The sequence below is a fragment of the Bufo gargarizans genome, chromosome 6, assembly GCF_014858855.1.
Source record: "Bufo gargarizans isolate SCDJY-AF-19 chromosome 6, ASM1485885v1, whole genome shotgun sequence".
Taxonomy (NCBI): Eukaryota; Metazoa; Chordata; class Amphibia; order Anura; family Bufonidae; genus Bufo; species Bufo gargarizans.
Genome location: NC_058085.1, coordinates 96,787,879 through 96,804,965, shown reverse-complemented (window position 1 = coordinate 96,804,965; position 17,087 = coordinate 96,787,879). Strand labels below are relative to the sequence as shown.

General features: G+C 43.9%; 1 protein-coding gene across 1 annotated transcript in view; it reads left to right on the top strand.

The window, feature by feature from the left end:
• Nucleotides 1–17,087, top strand: part of LOC122941984 (fer-1-like protein 4) — a 196,319-nt gene that overhangs the window by 23,547 nt on the left and 155,685 nt on the right. The window contains 5 exon segments of the mRNA XM_044299480.1: nt 2,232–2,320; nt 2,969–3,068; nt 5,269–5,360; nt 10,630–10,776; nt 10,983–11,040. Of these exon segments, the coding sequence (XP_044155415.1) occupies nt 2,232–2,320; nt 2,969–3,068; nt 5,269–5,360; nt 10,630–10,776; nt 10,983–11,040 (486 nt within the window).

The window sequence follows — 17,087 nt, the reverse complement described above, 5'->3', positions numbered from 1 at the left end:
ACATAACAAAAAAGTGTGAAACAACTGAAAATATGTAATATTCTAGGTTCTTCAAAGTAGCCACCTTTTGCTTTGATTACTGCTTTGCACACTCTTGGCATTCTCTTGATGAGCTTCAAGAGGTAGTCACCTGAAATGGTCTTCCAACAGTCTTGAAGGAGTTCCTAGAGATGCTTAGCACTTGTTGGCCCTTTTGCCTTCACTCTGCGGTCCAGCTCAGTCCAAACCATCTTGATTGGGTTCAGGTCCGGTGACTGTGGAGGCCAGGTCATCTGGCGCAGCACCTCATCACTCTCTGTTATGGTCAAATAGCCCTTACACAGCCTGGAGGTATGTTTGGGGTCATTGTTCTGTTGAAAAATTAATGATGCTCCAACTAAACGCAAACCGGATGGAATAGCATGCCGCTGCAAGATGCTCTGGTAGCCATGCTGGTTCAGTATGCCTTCAATTTTGAATAAATCCCCAACAGTGTCACCAGCAAAGCACCCCCACACCATCACACCTCCTCCTCCATGCTTCACGGTGGGAACCAGGCATGTAGAGTCCATCCGTTCACCTTTTCTGCGTCGCACAAAGACACGGTGGTTGGAACCAAAGATCTCAAATTTGGACTCATCAGACCAAAGCACAGATTTCCACTGGTCTAATGTCCATTCCTTGTGTTCTTTAGCCCAAACAAGTCTCTTCTGCTTGTTGCCTGTCCTTAGCAGTGGTTTTGTAGCAGATATTCTACCATGAAGGCCTGATTCGAACAGTCTCCTCTTAACAGTTGTTCTAGAGATGTGTCTGCTGCTAGAACTCTGTGTGGCATTGACCTGGTCTCTAATCTGAGCTGCTGTTAACCTGCGATTTCTGAGGCTGGTGACTCGGATGAACTTATCCTCCGCAGCAGAGGTGACTCTTGGTCTTCCTTTCCTGGGGCAGTCCACATGTGAGCCAGTTTCTTTGTAGCGCTTGATGGTTTTTGTGACTGCACTTGGGGACACTTTCAAAGTTTTCCCAATTTTTCGGATTGACTGACCTTCATTTGTTAAAGTAGTGATGGCCACTCGTTTTTCTTTACTTAGCTGCTTTTTTCTTGCCATAATACAAATTCTAACAGTCTATTCAGTAGGACTATCAGCTGTGTATCCACCTGACTTCTCCACAACGCAACTGATGGTCCCAACCCCATTTATAAGGCAAGAAATCCCACTTATTAAACCTGACAGGGCACTCCTGTCAAGTGAAAACCATTTCAGGTGTCTACCTCTTGAAGCTCATCAAGAGAATGCCAAGAGTGTGCAAAGCAGTAATCAAAGCAAAAGGTGGCTACTTTGAAGAACCTAGAATATGACATATTTTCAGTTGTTTCACACTTTTTTTGTTATGTATATAATTCCACATGTGTTAATTCATAGTTTTGATGCCTTCAGTGCTAATCTACAATTTTCATAGTCATGAAAATAAAGAAAACTCTTTGAATGAGAAGGTGTGTTTAAACTTTTGGTCTGTACTGCACATCTATATGAGGGACAATGATTTACTTTGTGATGTTCCTAGGGGTGTTTTTTTTATTTTTATGGCCAGTGGAGTAGGGCAATGGTAACTTGCTGAGGCTACCAGATCGCCAAACGCAGAGTCAGGGGAACAGGCACAACATAGAATCTTTCCGCCCCACTGCCGACAATGGTAAGGATCGCGCAGGCGCAATCCCTCACAGTAGCCGTGGCAGCCAGAGGAGAGAGAGGGAGGCAGGCACACAAGGCTCTGACTTTTCGTGTAGAGAGCAGGGCCACTCCCTAAGGCAGGGAGAAGCCTGTACACGAGAATTCACCACCGGAGCCTGGTGGATGACATCAGGGGTCACGTGACCTGCATCTGTCGTTCAGAAACACTGCAGAATAAATAATGTAAGTAAATTACAAATGTATTTTTAATAATGCTATAAGCCACCATAACATATGTAGATATAACTCGGACAACCCCTTTAAATAAAATTATAAATGATTATAAAGTGCTGCGGAATGTGCCTGCGTTATATAAAGATCATTATGATGCTTCACCCTACTCTTCCATGAAATCTACTGTCAGGAGATGGTTGAGGGGCTCCCACGCTCACTGGATTGGCAGCCACGTGCGCCAGCTATGTATGGCCCGTGTGCTGCTACCAGAAAAACTGAAAATGATCTGACCGTAAAAAGTTAGATAGCAAGAAGCTAATGCAGTCTGATTGTATGTCTATACAGCATTTCCGATGGCCTCACTATGGGAATGTTGCAAATGATGAAGTCCTTACTGTGAAGGTTTACAACTGCAGCAAAGTTTTCACAAACAGGTACATTTATAATATACTATATATCTATCACAGAAAAAAATAATGACATGTTTAAAAAAAATGCAATTAAACTTATTTATGTAAGGGGAGGTCCACTTTCTCTACCATTTTATATTGTTCCAATCCATCTGAAGTGAAAAATAAAGCCGTTTAGAAAAAAAGTTTAAAAAAGAATTGTTGTGTATACAACTTTTATGCAGACCTTTATGTTTCTATGGTAACAGACTACAAACAATAACTGTGTAGTTCAATCCTGCAGTCCCGCTCTCTTCCATCTGTACCTTAATACTCACTAAACATGTATTTGGAATGTTAGCGAGTAGTAGGACACAGATGGCAAAAGGCAAGAGAAATGGGCTTGTAAAACATTGCTCCATCTTGTAGAGCGATATTGACTTTGCATTCTTCTGTCTGACAATAGGAATGTGACCGTCCACTTAAATAATTTTAATTTTGGTCTTCTCCATATGCACAATTTCATACTAGGCTTGTCAAAAACATTTAGCAATATCCTTGGGAGCTCTAATAGAACAGTCTCTCACATCTAGATTGTATTTAATACCGGAATTATTTTGCAGAATATGTTAGGTAATGGCTTTAGTGGCTGGCACCATACTTTATTACTACTTTATTCCTGTTCTGTTCTAGATCATTAGGGAAATTGATAATCAGTCTACAAACTCTCTCAACGAGTGGTCGCCTCGTCCTCACAGAATCTCTAGTGGACAAGAACTACAGCATCACCGGGGTAGGCGCTGAGTGATATAAGCCACTGAATTGGTACTGTGTCTAGGCTTGGATGTCATTGTGATGGGTTTTATATAGTAATCAGGGAACAGACGCTTCCTTCCCGACAATCACCTGCTCATCAGTGAAGGAGACAACCTTCACATGCAGCAATCTCTTCCACAGTATGGGCAGGAGCGATCACTAATGCCGTCGCTGGTCCCCATACAGAATCATTATTTGCCGGCAGCAGATGGTGTTTAGACTGTTTAGACAGCACCAATGATCTTATTACCCGATGAACGAGTAAAAAGCTTAATTGGCAGCAGATTATCATTAACGAGGGTTTGTATGTTCGCTTGTTAGCGATGATCTGCCCGATGTTTCAGAAGTGTTACAGGGCCTGTAGTATAATTAATTGTCTAAATAACACCATTCAAGATCTCTTCTTGCAGTCAGTGAATGGAAACATTCTTGTATCTATCTGATAATGTCCCACTGACACAGGTTCATGGCTTACAAGATAGAGCTCTCATGCATTTAGAGCGGATTATGTACGCCACAGCTATTGCAGGCGGCTAAAGCTCTGCCAACCTGTGGTGGCTAATAGCTTTATGATTTTAAATGTAATGCCTCAGTTGTGTCTGCTGCCAAATTATGTGACCATTGGACACTGTGGATAGGTGGAGTTTCAGTGTGTGAACTCAGCCTTCAAGGGGTTTGCTGTTTGCATCAAAATCTTTTAAAATAATCATTTCGACAGCCAGCTGTAATTTTATAATGGATTTCTTTTCCCTTTATTCCTTCTGTCTTCCTTTCCGGGCTGTGGTCACATGACCATGTCCATGCAGCTCTTTCTTCTTTCCTAAGCTGTATTGTCCATGGGTGTGTGGTGGTAGGTGGGAGGAGCTATAAAATAGCTGGGCGTGTTAGGGGCTGGAGAAGTGCATCATGGGTTTGGTTGGATACAGCAACAGGCGGTGCTACATACTGGATGGAAGCAAACATTCCTAGAAACACTGTTCATCCTTTGCCCACAGTTATTGAACATGCTTGAACTACAGCCAATATAGACTCAAATGGGTTTGACTGCGCCTGCAAACCTACTTGTATAAAAAAAAATAAAAAAAAGGTAGGACCAGCTTTAGATCTATTCTTTTTCCCACCGCATGTGCACTGGCTGGAGACCAAATAAAATAACCTAATTTCCAGGTAAGGCTACTTTTACACATGCGTTGTTCAATTCCGGCTGGCAGTTCCGTTGCTAAAACTGCCTGCGGGATCCAGAAATCCGTATGCAAACGGATATCATTTGTTTCCGGATCCATCTGACAAATGCATTGAAATACCGGATCCATCTCTCCAGTGTCATCCGGAAAAACAGATCCTTTACTTATCTTTTTCACATCTTTAAAGGTCTGCGCATGTCCTACGCTTGTCTGTTTTGCAGAGAATAGGCATGTCTACAATGGGCCGCCCGTTCTGTAAATTGCATTTACTCTTTGTTTTCCACCTGTTTCATCATCTTTTTTCCCTGGTTCGATGTTTTTTTTTAGTTTTAGACTGATTTTGGAGGCATGGTTTAGTTGGCGTGTATATTTTATGTAAGTGCGCCTTGTTTGCACCTAATTTCTTCACGGGAGGCATAGTTTTGTTTCTCAGTGATGCAAGAATCTTATTAAAACAGTCGCATCGGCGGGTAGCCATGCGCCTTTTCACAAATATATACATCTGTATGTGGATGCGACTTTCTATAATTAATATGGGACTTTTTATATCTAATATGCAACTTTTGCACCTAATTCGTGAGCTGACCAAAGATTAGTCTAATTGCACACAATCTACCTGAGCCCTGATGAATACAAAGATGCATTGCCTACTTCATCACCTGCTGTGGGACTATTCTAAATAGTGACAGGCTAATCCAGTAATGCGGTGTAATTGCAATCTAAAAAACAGATGCATGATAAATGACCCCCAATGAATGAAGGCTAAATATATAGATCCTTACTCTGTAATTTACCCGCTTCCATGTTTTACACTATAAATCTGCTGACAGTGCTTGCCTAAGGTAAAGGTTTGCCTAGAATTGTGTAGAAAATTAATATAGTAAATGACCATTAAAATGTTATGTCTACTGTCACATTTCTTTACTGTAAAGGAAGTAAATTATAATACCTAGTCTAATAAATGACTGTTTACCTTGGTACCCATTTCTATAGATTAATGTGGAGTTGGATATCCGCTATCAGCCTGCACAGGGTGCAGTAGGCGCATGGGTTGGAAATGACTTTTTTACTTCAGTTGAAGATAGGTAAGGTTGACCTCTTGTTTCCATATAGGCTGGGTATTACAGGGGCAACAGATGTGGCTCTTGACGCTGGGTGTAACTTTACATGTAATGTCCAATATCCCTCATTTAGAGCAGAAAGGTGAACACTAATGGGGGAACAATTTTCATTATAGTCTATGGCAGGGGTGTAGCTAGGGGTCAGCACAGGGAGAAACACGTCTGTGGGAGCCCCCCAATGCATGTTTACAACTGTGGAGGAGTATCAGTGGTTTCCACACTCAGATTTTGTTCAGGTTTAGGCTTGGTCTACACTGCAACATTTGTCGCGCGACATTTTGTTTCACTAATGTCGCGCAACAATTTTTATAATGGCAGTCTATGGTGTCGCACTGCAACATGCAACATGCTGCGACAGTCGCAGAAAAATCAACCTCGAATGGATTTTCTGCGACTGTCCCGTCGCAGCATGTTGCATGTTGCAGTGCGACACCATAGACTGCCATTATAAAAATTGTCACGTGACATTGGTGCAATAAAATGTTGCGCGACAAATGTTGTTGTGTAGACCTAGCCTTATTGTTGATGTTTTTGTAAGCCCAAAACAGGTCTGGATCACAAGGAGGACAAAGTACTGTATATAGGATAGATGCTACTCCTCCTCCTTTATTCAATGGACTTCTGGTTTTGGCTTCAAAAACATTTACAAAAATGAAAAACATCAAATAAGTGCCCCCAACATCAAATAATGCTACCTGGCTGTGATGTACCCTGTCCCTATAGTTCTTCCTATAGGCTGCTAGAGGCTGTAACTGTAGTCCAGCAACTTGCTGCAGAGGCCTGCAATGAGATACAGACTGCGATATACAGGTTTAGATGATCTATTCACATCTGTATATAACATGGCTTATATCTCTTCACACCTCTGATGCAACTTGCAGCAGAGGCCTGTGATGAGATGAAAGCACTTATACACAGATCAGATGTAAATGGATGGGTGTTCTACGGTAACTGCTGCTGATCTTCATTTTGGATTCATGTGGTCTTTTGCAGCCTGCTGCAACAAGACTACCGTGCATCATACCCCAGTTTGGCCCAAAGCCCTCATTTGTTAAAAGTGGCCATCTGGTGCCCCTCCTTGAGGTAACAAGGTGATGCGACATTTGATCCTTGGTGGCCCCCCTCCTCAGCTACGATTCTGGTCTATGGGAGGAAAATAAAGTGAATGCTCTCATCTACATATCTCCCATTCACTAAAGAGACTAAAAGGTGGCCATACACATTCCATAGAAGTTGGTTGATGGTTTAACAGCAGTTGAACAAAAAACTAAAAAATAATTAGACACGGCCATAAACATTTTAGTCCATTTTGGCCGTTACGATTGTTCAAATTGCCGATACACTTTGAATTAAACTCAGTGATGGATATGAGATCTTTCTTGGAACATTCTTTCTAAGAAAAATCTTTAGTTCACTAAAGATCCTACTTTGAATTAAAGATCTTTCATGTGACTAACGGACAAACATATTAAACACGGCCAGGGGTGCACCTAGCCTTTCTACTGCCAGAGACAAAATTTTAAACAGCGTCCCTTCCCCCCCCCCCCCCCCCCATACCAAATTCTGAACCTAACCTCTTCCCTCCTGACATTATATACAGCACTACAGAACATACAGGGTAATATAGCACCCACATACCCCTTATTTCCAGTGACTTCTCCTCAGATGCAGATATTCTCTTTCCTCATCTTCTCCTTTCAGACCACACCACCATGATGATTTCTTTCAGCCGTGTTTCATCTCTGCAGAGATTGACAGATATGTTAGTTTCCTACTTTTCCATCATCCACCCCATCTTGTCACCCCCAGTACTGTGCCCACTGTGCTCTGCAGAAAAAGAAACATTTAAATGCCCCTTATAATGTGTGCCAGTACAAAATAATGTCCCCATAATTAGTGTTGATTGCGAATATTCTAATCGCGAATTTTTATCGTGAATATCGGCACTTTGAGAATTTGCGAAGATGTAGAATATAGTGTTACATATTCTTTGTAACATATATTTTCTCTCATCAGTAACCTCCCTTCTTGCTTGTGGGCCATGAGAAGGCTGCAATGTCTTTGTCAGAGCTTAGCAACATCCCTAGCAACCAATAGGAAAGTTGCGTACCCCTTACTATATAAGAAACTCCCCAGCAGCCATTTATTGTAGTTTTTTTGCAGTTCTGAGAGAGAGAGCAGTGTCATTGCTGTGCTCTGTGCTTTCATCTGGATCCTATTACTTATCCAATCACATTAGATAGTTAGTTAGCTCACATATATATATATAATACAGATAGATAGTGGGAGATAGTCAGTGTAGGTTAGATAGTGATATAGTGTAGCTGATAGGTTCCAGTGCAGGGTGTTAGGTAGTGTGATAGGAATTACTGTTTCTCTGCTGTGCATACATACATTCTACAGACATAGAGCTGTGATGTCACAACAAAACTTAGTGCACCAATCAGTAATATCTACTCAGACCTGCTAAAATGTGAAGTTGCATGTATTGCACAAAAAATATGCGCAAATCGGCACTAATGATGCGCAATCGCCAAAATAATTACTGGAGATTACAAACTCTAGAATTCGCAAATTTATTGCGAATATTATGCAAAAAATTTGCAAAATATTGTGAAAACGAATATTGCCTATGCCGCTTATCACTACCCATAATGTGTGCCAGTACAAAAAAATAATCAAATAAAATGCCCCTGTTGTGTGCCAGTACAAACAAATGCCCCCACTGCGTACCAATACAAAAGAAAATTGCCCCATAATGTGTGCCAGTAAAAAAAAATACCTTCTCTGTGCTCCCAGTAATACCAATGTCCCTATAGTTCCCCCATAATGTATGCCAATGCCCCTACTGTGTGCCAGTACATAAAATACCCCATCATAGTGGCCTCAGTATAGCCAGTGTCCACATAGTGCCCCCATAATATGTGCTAGTATACGAGGCCCTTAAGCATATCAGAAGGAGCGGGGAATGGAGACAACGCTCCCGTGCCCTGCTGCAGCCTTCAGATATATCGCTGTCCTCATGAAATCGCTCATCTCCCACTGCCTCTGGCACCGCCCCACTTAGATTCAGGGCCGCGCCACCTGAGGCGATTACTTCACCTCGCCTAATTGGCAGTGCGGCCATGAACACGGCCAACTTCTTTTCAAACAATAATGCTCTGTTATTATTCACTGTTAAATTTCAACCAACAAACGTTTGTTTTGCTTGGAATCTTCTGTTTTGATCAACTTTAGACTAATGTGTATGGCCACAATAAGGGCGGCAATACACAATCATTTGGCCAACAGCTATCTCTCCCAACTTCCTCCTGGCTCTATCCAGCTTGGCAGAACCTGGATGTGTATTTATTGGGGCAGTGGGGAAACTGCCAGACACTTTCTGAGAGAACAAAAGGATCAGCCCAAAGTATTCGCTTCTCCTGATCCTTCTTTCCCCCAACATCATCTTCTGTGGGTAGTGATGAGAGAAGATAGCTTTGGATGTTACATCGGCTGGTACCTCGGAACCAAAGGAGATTTCAGTTTCAAGTTTTTAAGTGGTTTTCCACTTAAAAAAAATCAACAACTGAAGTTATTCAACGAAGTCACGTGCAACTTCGGCTCATCGGAGCCCATACATTTTAATACTGTAGAGAGACAGATCTCCATACAGTATTAATCCGAAGTTCTGAATGAAGCGACTTCGGTTGTAACATCCTAAGTTCGCTTTGCTCATCACTATCTGGGAAGGGGGGGAGGAGTTGTATAGGTCATTAGTATCTGATCAGTGAGGGTCCGACAAGAGAGACCCCTACCAATAAGCTGTTTGAGAAGGCACTCACTGTAGCGCCGCGGCCTTCTCTCAGCTTTTCCTAGGCCGAGTGACGACAGTTTCATCAGTCACGTGACCTAGGCGCAGCTCAGCCCAATAGAAGTGAATGGGGCTGAGAGCGATACCAAGCACAGCCACTATACAATATACAGCGCTGTGCTTGGTGAGCTAAGAGAAGGCCGCAGCACTCACAGGTGCCTTCTCAAACAGTGTCCCGTGTGTTGAACCCCCACCGATCAGATACTGATGACCTATCCTGAGGAGGAAACCACAAAATTGCAAAAAGCAGCACATTTTTGTAAAAAATATTGCTTGCACAAATAAATTATTTTTCTACCATAAAAAGCTGGTATAAATGGTATAATAAATTCCCCACATTGTCTGGTCATTTATTGCAAGGTGTAGGATTACTTTGGCAGTATCTTGCCAAATGTCTTGCTAACAGTGGAAGATGCATGATGATACACTGTAATTTTATACTGAAGAAATATGCTATAGTAACAGTATCTGCCCACTGATTTCTAGATAACATAAAGACCGATTTATAAGGCTAACAATTTCCCACAATTAAGCTCTATTCACACGACCGTGTGAGGATCCGCAAAAAAACTGGGGCACGTCCCTGTGTGCTTCTGGGTCCGTGGGGTCATTCCGCAAAAGATGGGACATGTCCTATCTATGTCCGCAACATGCAGATCGCAGACCTATTGTAGTCAGAGGGTCTGCACCATGATGAAGGGTGCACACGGTCAGTGTACGTCTTCTACAGATGTGCGATTTGCAGTTAGCAAAATGGACTTGGCCCTCACGCAGTCATATGAAGGCGGCTTTAGGCCTCATGCACATGACATTATTTGTGGTTCTATACCCGGATTGCACACAGACCCATTAATCTCTTTGGTTCCGTAAAGAAAAAAAAACCGTACAGCACGCATGTCATCCGTGTGCTGTCCGCATCTGTCCGGCAGGTCCACAAATGATAGAACCTGTCCTATTCTTGTCCAAAATACGGATCAAGAAGAAAAAGAAGAAGAAGAACAAAAGTAAGTATAGTGATAAGCTCATTACCAAAGTATGCATGAATAGTTTGGCCTGTCCATAAATAACTACATTTCTTATAGTATATAAGTATATGTTTCATCCGAAGTCGATTCGCTCATCCCTAGCAATAATCTATACCTCATACCTCACATATCAGTACACCACTGTGTATACTGGCCAGGAACGGGTATTGGGAGGGCCTATGAATGGGGCATGGGGGCCCAATTTAGATTCTTGCTACGGGGCCCAGTGATTTCTATGTATGCCCCCGTTGGATTTGAAAGGGTTCATCTCCAAATTACAAATATGTTATGATGCTAAATAAATGTTGATAATTAATGTCTGCCAAGGATTAAACATCATGCCTGTTGTTTCTAGGGTGGATATTGAAGAAGAGGCTTGCAAGAAGGATAGGCAAGCTGTACGCATAGGAAAAAGTCTTATGAAAGGCTCTGATGATGAGTACGATTCCTTTGATGAGGCAGATCTACAAATTTCTGGGATCACTTTTTCTTCTGTTTTGAGGTATTACTAAGCACATATCTAGATGTATAAATGCCTCCAAACTTCCAAAGGATATTCTATTCCTAGTGTTAAGCACAACATGAAATAAAATCCCTTTGTATTAACTTGAAATCTGAAGTTCTGATCTCCCTGCTGTTAGAATAATTGACCTAGGCAAGACTTTGTCATGATCACATCCACAATCACTTCATATTCTTCTTTTACAGCCGATGTTCTATTCCGGTGAGAGATTCTGCAGCAAATCCAAAACCAAGAAACTTCAAGGTATGGGAATTCTAATAGCAAATTTTGACAACTCAGGTGCAAGCAAAACTAACTTCAACAATTCCACCCCAATGTGCATCTTGTAATCTTTAATAAACGAACATTTTTCATTAGAGCATAGCCTAGGTAGGTAACATAACAAGTCATTGACATAGAGACATATCAAAAGTTGTTATTATTGATGATCCAAGCACTGATAGTTTCATCAATCCTTAGGGGTTTGCAGAGTGCTGCTTAGCATTGTACCCCTTTGGCTTTTTATTAGTTTTCCTTGACTCCCCTGTATAAGCCAACAGGAGCTGATCAGGCACAAAGCGGAAAAAAAAGAAATAATTTTGAGAAATATATGTCAATAATTCTATCATTAAGGGAGAAGTAGCTAGCTTTTCCTCCTGCCTGGGTTTCAGCATGAATCAATATACAGTCATGTGAAAAAATTAGGACACCCTTTGAAAGCATGTGGTTTTTTGTAACATTTTTAATAAAAGGTTATTTCATCTCCGTTTCAACAATACAGAGAGATTAAAGTAATCCAACTAAACAAAGAAAACTGAAGAAAAGTCTTTTCAAGATCTTCTGTAAATGTCATTCTACAAAAATGCCTATTCTAACTGAGGAAAAAGATAGGACACCCTTGCCCCTAATAGCGAGTGTTACCTCCTTTGGCTGAAATAACTGCAGTGAGACGGTTCTTGTAGCCATCTACCAGTCTTCGACATCGGTCTGAGGAAATTTTACCCCACTCCTCAATGCAGAACTTTTTCAGCTGTGAGATGTTTGAGGGGTTTCTTGCACGTACAGCCCTTTTCAAGTCACCCCACAGCATCTCAATGGGATTCAAATCTGGACTTTGACTTGGCCATTCCAGGACTCTCCATTTCTTCTTTTTCAGCCAATCTTTGGTTGATTTACTAGTATGTTTTGGGTCATTGTCATGTTGCATGGTCCAGTTCCGCTTCAGCTTTAATTTTCTAACTGATGGTCTCACATGTTCTTCAAGCACCTTCTGATACACAGTAGAATTCATTGTGGATTCTATGATGGTGAGCTGACCAGGTCCTGCTGCAGCAAAGCAGCCCCAAACCATGACACTTCCACCTCCATGCTTCACAGTTGGTATGAGGTTCTTTTCTTGGAATGCTGTGTTTGGTTTACGCCAAACATGTCCTCTGCTGTTGTGTCCAAATAATTCAATTTTGGACTCATCTGTCCAAAGAACATTATTCCAGAAGTCCTGGTCTTTGTCAACTTTATCTCTGGCAAATGTCAGTCTGGCCTCGATGTTTCTCTTGGAAAGCAAAGGTTTCCTCCTTGCACACCTCCCATGCAAGTTAAACTTGTACAGTCTCTTTCTGATTGTAGAGGCATGTACTTCTACATCAACAGTAGCCAGAGCCTGCTGTAGTTCTCGAGATGACACTTTAGGGTTTTTGGAGACCTCTTTTAGCATCTTGCGGTCTGCTCTTGGGGTGAACTTGCTGGGGCGACCAGTCCTGGGCATGTTGGCAGTTGTTTTGAAAGCCCTCCACTTGTAGACTATCTTCCGGACAGTGGAATGGCTGATTTCAAAATCTTTTGAGATCTTTTTAAATCCCTTCCCAGACTCATAGGCTGCTACAATCTTTTTTCTGAAGTCCTCTGACAGCTCTTTTGCTCTCACCATGGTGCTCACTCTCACTTCAACAGTCAGGAGCACACCAAACTAAATGTCTGAGGTTTAAATAGGGCAAGCCTCATTCAACATGCAGAGTAACGATCTACTAATTATGTGCACCTGGTGTGATATACCTGTGTGAGATCTGAGCCAATTTAAGAGGGAATACATGTGAGGGTGTCCTATCTTTTTCCTCAGTTAGAATAGGCATTTTTGTAGAATGACATTTACAGAAGATCTTGAAAAGACTTTTCTTCAGTTTTCTTTGTTTAGTTGGATTACTTTAATCTCTCTGTATTGTTGAAACGGAGATGAAATAACCTTTTATTAAAAATGTTACAAAAAACCACATGCTTTCAAAGGGTGTCCTAATTTTTTCACATGACTGTAGCTGGTAGTATGGGACAAAAGAAGAAAGAAGTTGTACAACTAGTAGGGTTTGGCGTTACTTTATTGAAAGCTGATGGTAGTGAATAAGCAACCATTCCGATTCCGCATAACGTCATACAACATATGGATGTGGAATCTTGTAGATGAATGCATGAAAGCAGGCAGGTATGAACAGAGTCCAGAATTAACACAGAGTCCAGAGGAATCAACAGGCAGGTACTAACAGTCTAAGGCTACTTTCACACTAGCGTTCGTCGGTCCGCTCGTGAGCTCCGTTTGAAGGGGCTCACGAGCGGACCCGAACGCAGCCGTCCAGCCCTGATGCAGTCTGAATGGAGCGGATCCGCTCAGACTGCATCAGTCTGGCGGCGTTCAGCCTCCGCTCCGCTCGCCTCCGCACGGACAGGCGGACAGCTGAACGCTGCTTGCAGCGTTCGGGTGTCCGCCTGGCCGTGCGGAGGCGTGCAGATCCGTCCATACTTACAATGTAAGTCAATGGGGACGGATCCGTTTGAAGATGCCACAATATGGCTCAATCTTCAGGCGTACGAGGCTATTTTCACACTTAGCTGTTATATGCTAAAATAATGCAGACGGATCCGTTCTGAACGGAGCCTCCGTCTGCATTATTATGATCGGATCCGTTCAGAACGGATCCGATCGAACGCTAGTGTGAAAGTAGCCTTAGGATTAACACAAAGTCCACAGGAATCAAGCAGGCAGATCGTACAAGTACAAACAGAGTCCAAAGAGTCAAGTAGGCAGAATAGGTGGGTGCAAGCAGAGAACAAGGATTCAACCAGGCAGAACAGGCAGGTACGAAGAGAGTTCAAGGATTAAAGCAGGAAGAACAGGCAGATACGAGCTGAGTCCAAGGAGTCAAGCAGGCAGAACAGGCAGGTACGAACAGAGTCCAAGGAGACAAATAAGCAGAACAGGCAGGTACAGAGTCCAAGGTTTCAGACAGGCATAAGGCACAAACAGGCAGCACAGCTCAAAATGAACCTTGACACTTAGGCCGCAAGTGAGCCAAACAGCAAGGGTTATAACATAAGCTGATTAAACATTAGCCAGGGGCTTGCTAAGGTCTCAAAAGATCCGGGGCCCAAGCCCCAATGCATATGGCCCAGTTTTCTAAGCTACACCCGCCCCTCACACACTGCATTTTGCTGTACTTGCTATATAGCAAGACATACCTGTCATATCCAGTGCCTCCCTGGTGACATCTCCTCCAATGTAGATCTTCTCTTTCATCATCTTCTCCATTTGGTCCAGACAACTTTTCTCAGCCGTGCCTCGTCTCTGCAGAGTGTAAGAGGCAGCCCTGATCATCCAGCAACATTTCCAACACATATATATATAGCAGACTGTCATGTTTCCCTCCAGCCACCAGAGGCCACTGTGGCTGAGTAGGACAGTGTGAGGAGTTGTTTCCAGAGGACAAGGAGTTAAGTGTTTTTCCCGGGCTGAGCAGAGAGCCTGGGGTGCAGGTGTCTGAGTACACAGGAAGAAGGACGCTGTGCACTGAGAGGGAGATCCACAGGGAAGATTAGAGTGATTCCTCCCTGCCTGCTGTGACACAGTATCTGAGACATTGGAGTGTGTTTGCTCCCTGACTGAGCTGATGTTTCCTGGTGCAGAAGAGAGACTGCTGTAGTGTGAGGCACTTACCAGAGGAACTGTGAGTGAATTCCAGGCCCTGCCTGATTACACGTCCAGAGCTGCTGATTATCTCTAACCAGAGTTACAGAGACTACAAAGAGAGGCCAGAGCTGAGCCACGCTGAAGCAAGCAAGCAACCAGATCGGGACCCAGACTGTACCTGCCTGCATGTGCCGGACACCGAACTGTGAGTGCACTGATGCTAACCTGAGCTAGGACATAGTGGGATAGGATTTAGTTTAGTGCACCGTAGAGGTGCACCCCGGGTAGCGGGGACAGATAGGACTACCTAGAAGAGAGTAGCCTGCTATTGTCTGTACTTGTGTTTGTGATTCATTTGTTTTCTTTATGCAAATTTCCATTATCTTTGTTGTGAATTCTCAAGCTGTTCATATTGTAAATCTGCTTCTCCGGCAGTTAGAGTTCTCCTTTAATAAAGCCGGTTTCTACTTCAGCCTCCTTGTCTGCTGCACTGTACTTGAGTCCTGCTCTACGGTCTCTTCCTCTGCTGACCGTTACAAGTGGCGCTGCGAGCAGGGTACAGTCACAGAGATGGAGGCGGCTGAAGGCAATGTGCATGATGTTAATGTGAGTACCTCAGGCAATGGTGGAACCCTTGCAAGGGCCCTTCCTATTGGCACATTGTTCAACTTGCTACCCAAATTTGATGGCCAGAACATGACATTGTCAGACTGGGTGACAAGGTTACAGAGTGCTGTTAGGATTTACAATGTCAGCCCAGAACTACAAGTAGAAATTGCTTTGGCCGCTCTCGAGGGTGAGGCCCGAAGAAATGTTCTCCTACAACCAGAAGCCACGCGCAATACATTGCAAGAGATGGTGAGATTCCTGGAAGAAATATATGGGGAAACAGCCAGTGCAGGGCACCTCCGGGCGAAGTTTTTTTACCGGATTCAACGGGAAGACGAAGGTGTCTCTCAGTACGCTACAGCCCTACAGGAAGTGTTGGCTGAGGTACAAAAAAAAGAGGCAGATGGGGTTACTGGCATGGGACCCATAGACCGGATACTGCGGGAACAATTTATTCTGGGGCTCTACAGCAATCCCCTGAAACAGGCTCTGCGGGAACGAGTCAGAGTAGACCCTACCCTAACCTTTCGACAAATTTTGGCAGAGGCCGTGACGCGAAACAAAGAAGACGGCTATGCTTCTGGAGTAATACGGACCCAGACCGTTACACCCCCCGGGGTTACAAGAAATGAGGAAGCCCTGGTCAGAGTGGTACAAGACTTGCAGAGCTCCCTGAGTGCCATGCACGAAAAGTTGACACACCTGGAGAAACGGATAGAGTCGCGCCATACTACTGAGGCTGCCTATCCAGCCCGACAACAAACCTATCAGGCGACTCCGTGGGTTCCTACACCCGAATGCCCTTATGCTAGTTTACCATACCATCAAGCCCCTCATTACCCTTCAGTGGGGCCATCCAGCCAAGCTCTGAGGGCACCTCCCACTCGCAGGCAAAAAGTGGGCCGTCAAGGGGCACAGTGTTGGCGGTGTGGAGATCTAGGACATTTCGCCAGAGAGTGTCGGAATAATCCAGCTGGACGCCAAGAGCCGCCGTTAAACTACCGACCCCTGCAGTAGTGGGGCGTACTGCAGGGGAGGTGGAGAGCCAAGTTACCCAGCAAAGCTCCGAACACCTGGTCGCAGGGTGCCCCACTATACGAGCTGAGTTCGAAGGTGTTCCTGTCGACTGCTTAGTGGATACTGGGTCTCAAGTGACAACTATGCCCGAGTCATTCTTCTACCGTTACTTTCAAGCGCTTGCCAAGCCAGAACGAGAGACACTGGTCCGGGTTACAGCGGCTAACCAACAACAGATTCCTGTCACAGGGGTCGTGTGGATGAATGTACGGCTATGTGGACAGGAAGTGGGGCGGAAAGGTATCTTGTTAGTCCCCGAAACGTTCAAAGAAGATGTGCCGGTGATAATGGGCATGAATATCCTGCGAGAATTGGATCAGATCATGTTCACCAAACGGGGGCCGGGTTACTGGAAACAAGCCACCCCGCACAAACCTACCCAGAAAGCATTTCAACGGCTAATCCGTTTTTGTGGAACACAGAAAAGTGTACCAGCACACCAGGCGGTGGGAACGATCCGAGCGCCAGGAAAGGCTACCTTCACCCTTCCCCCTGGTCGGGAGACCGTGCTGACGTTACCCGTGGGAACTTTCCGTAATCTTGAAGGTATGGAGGTGTTCGTTGAACCAACAGGCCTAGGAGAGCTGGGTCAGGACGTCCTGGTGGCCCGGACACTGGGAGTGGTCCAGAATGGACGAGTACCCATAAGAGCTGTGAATGTGGGATATCTAGA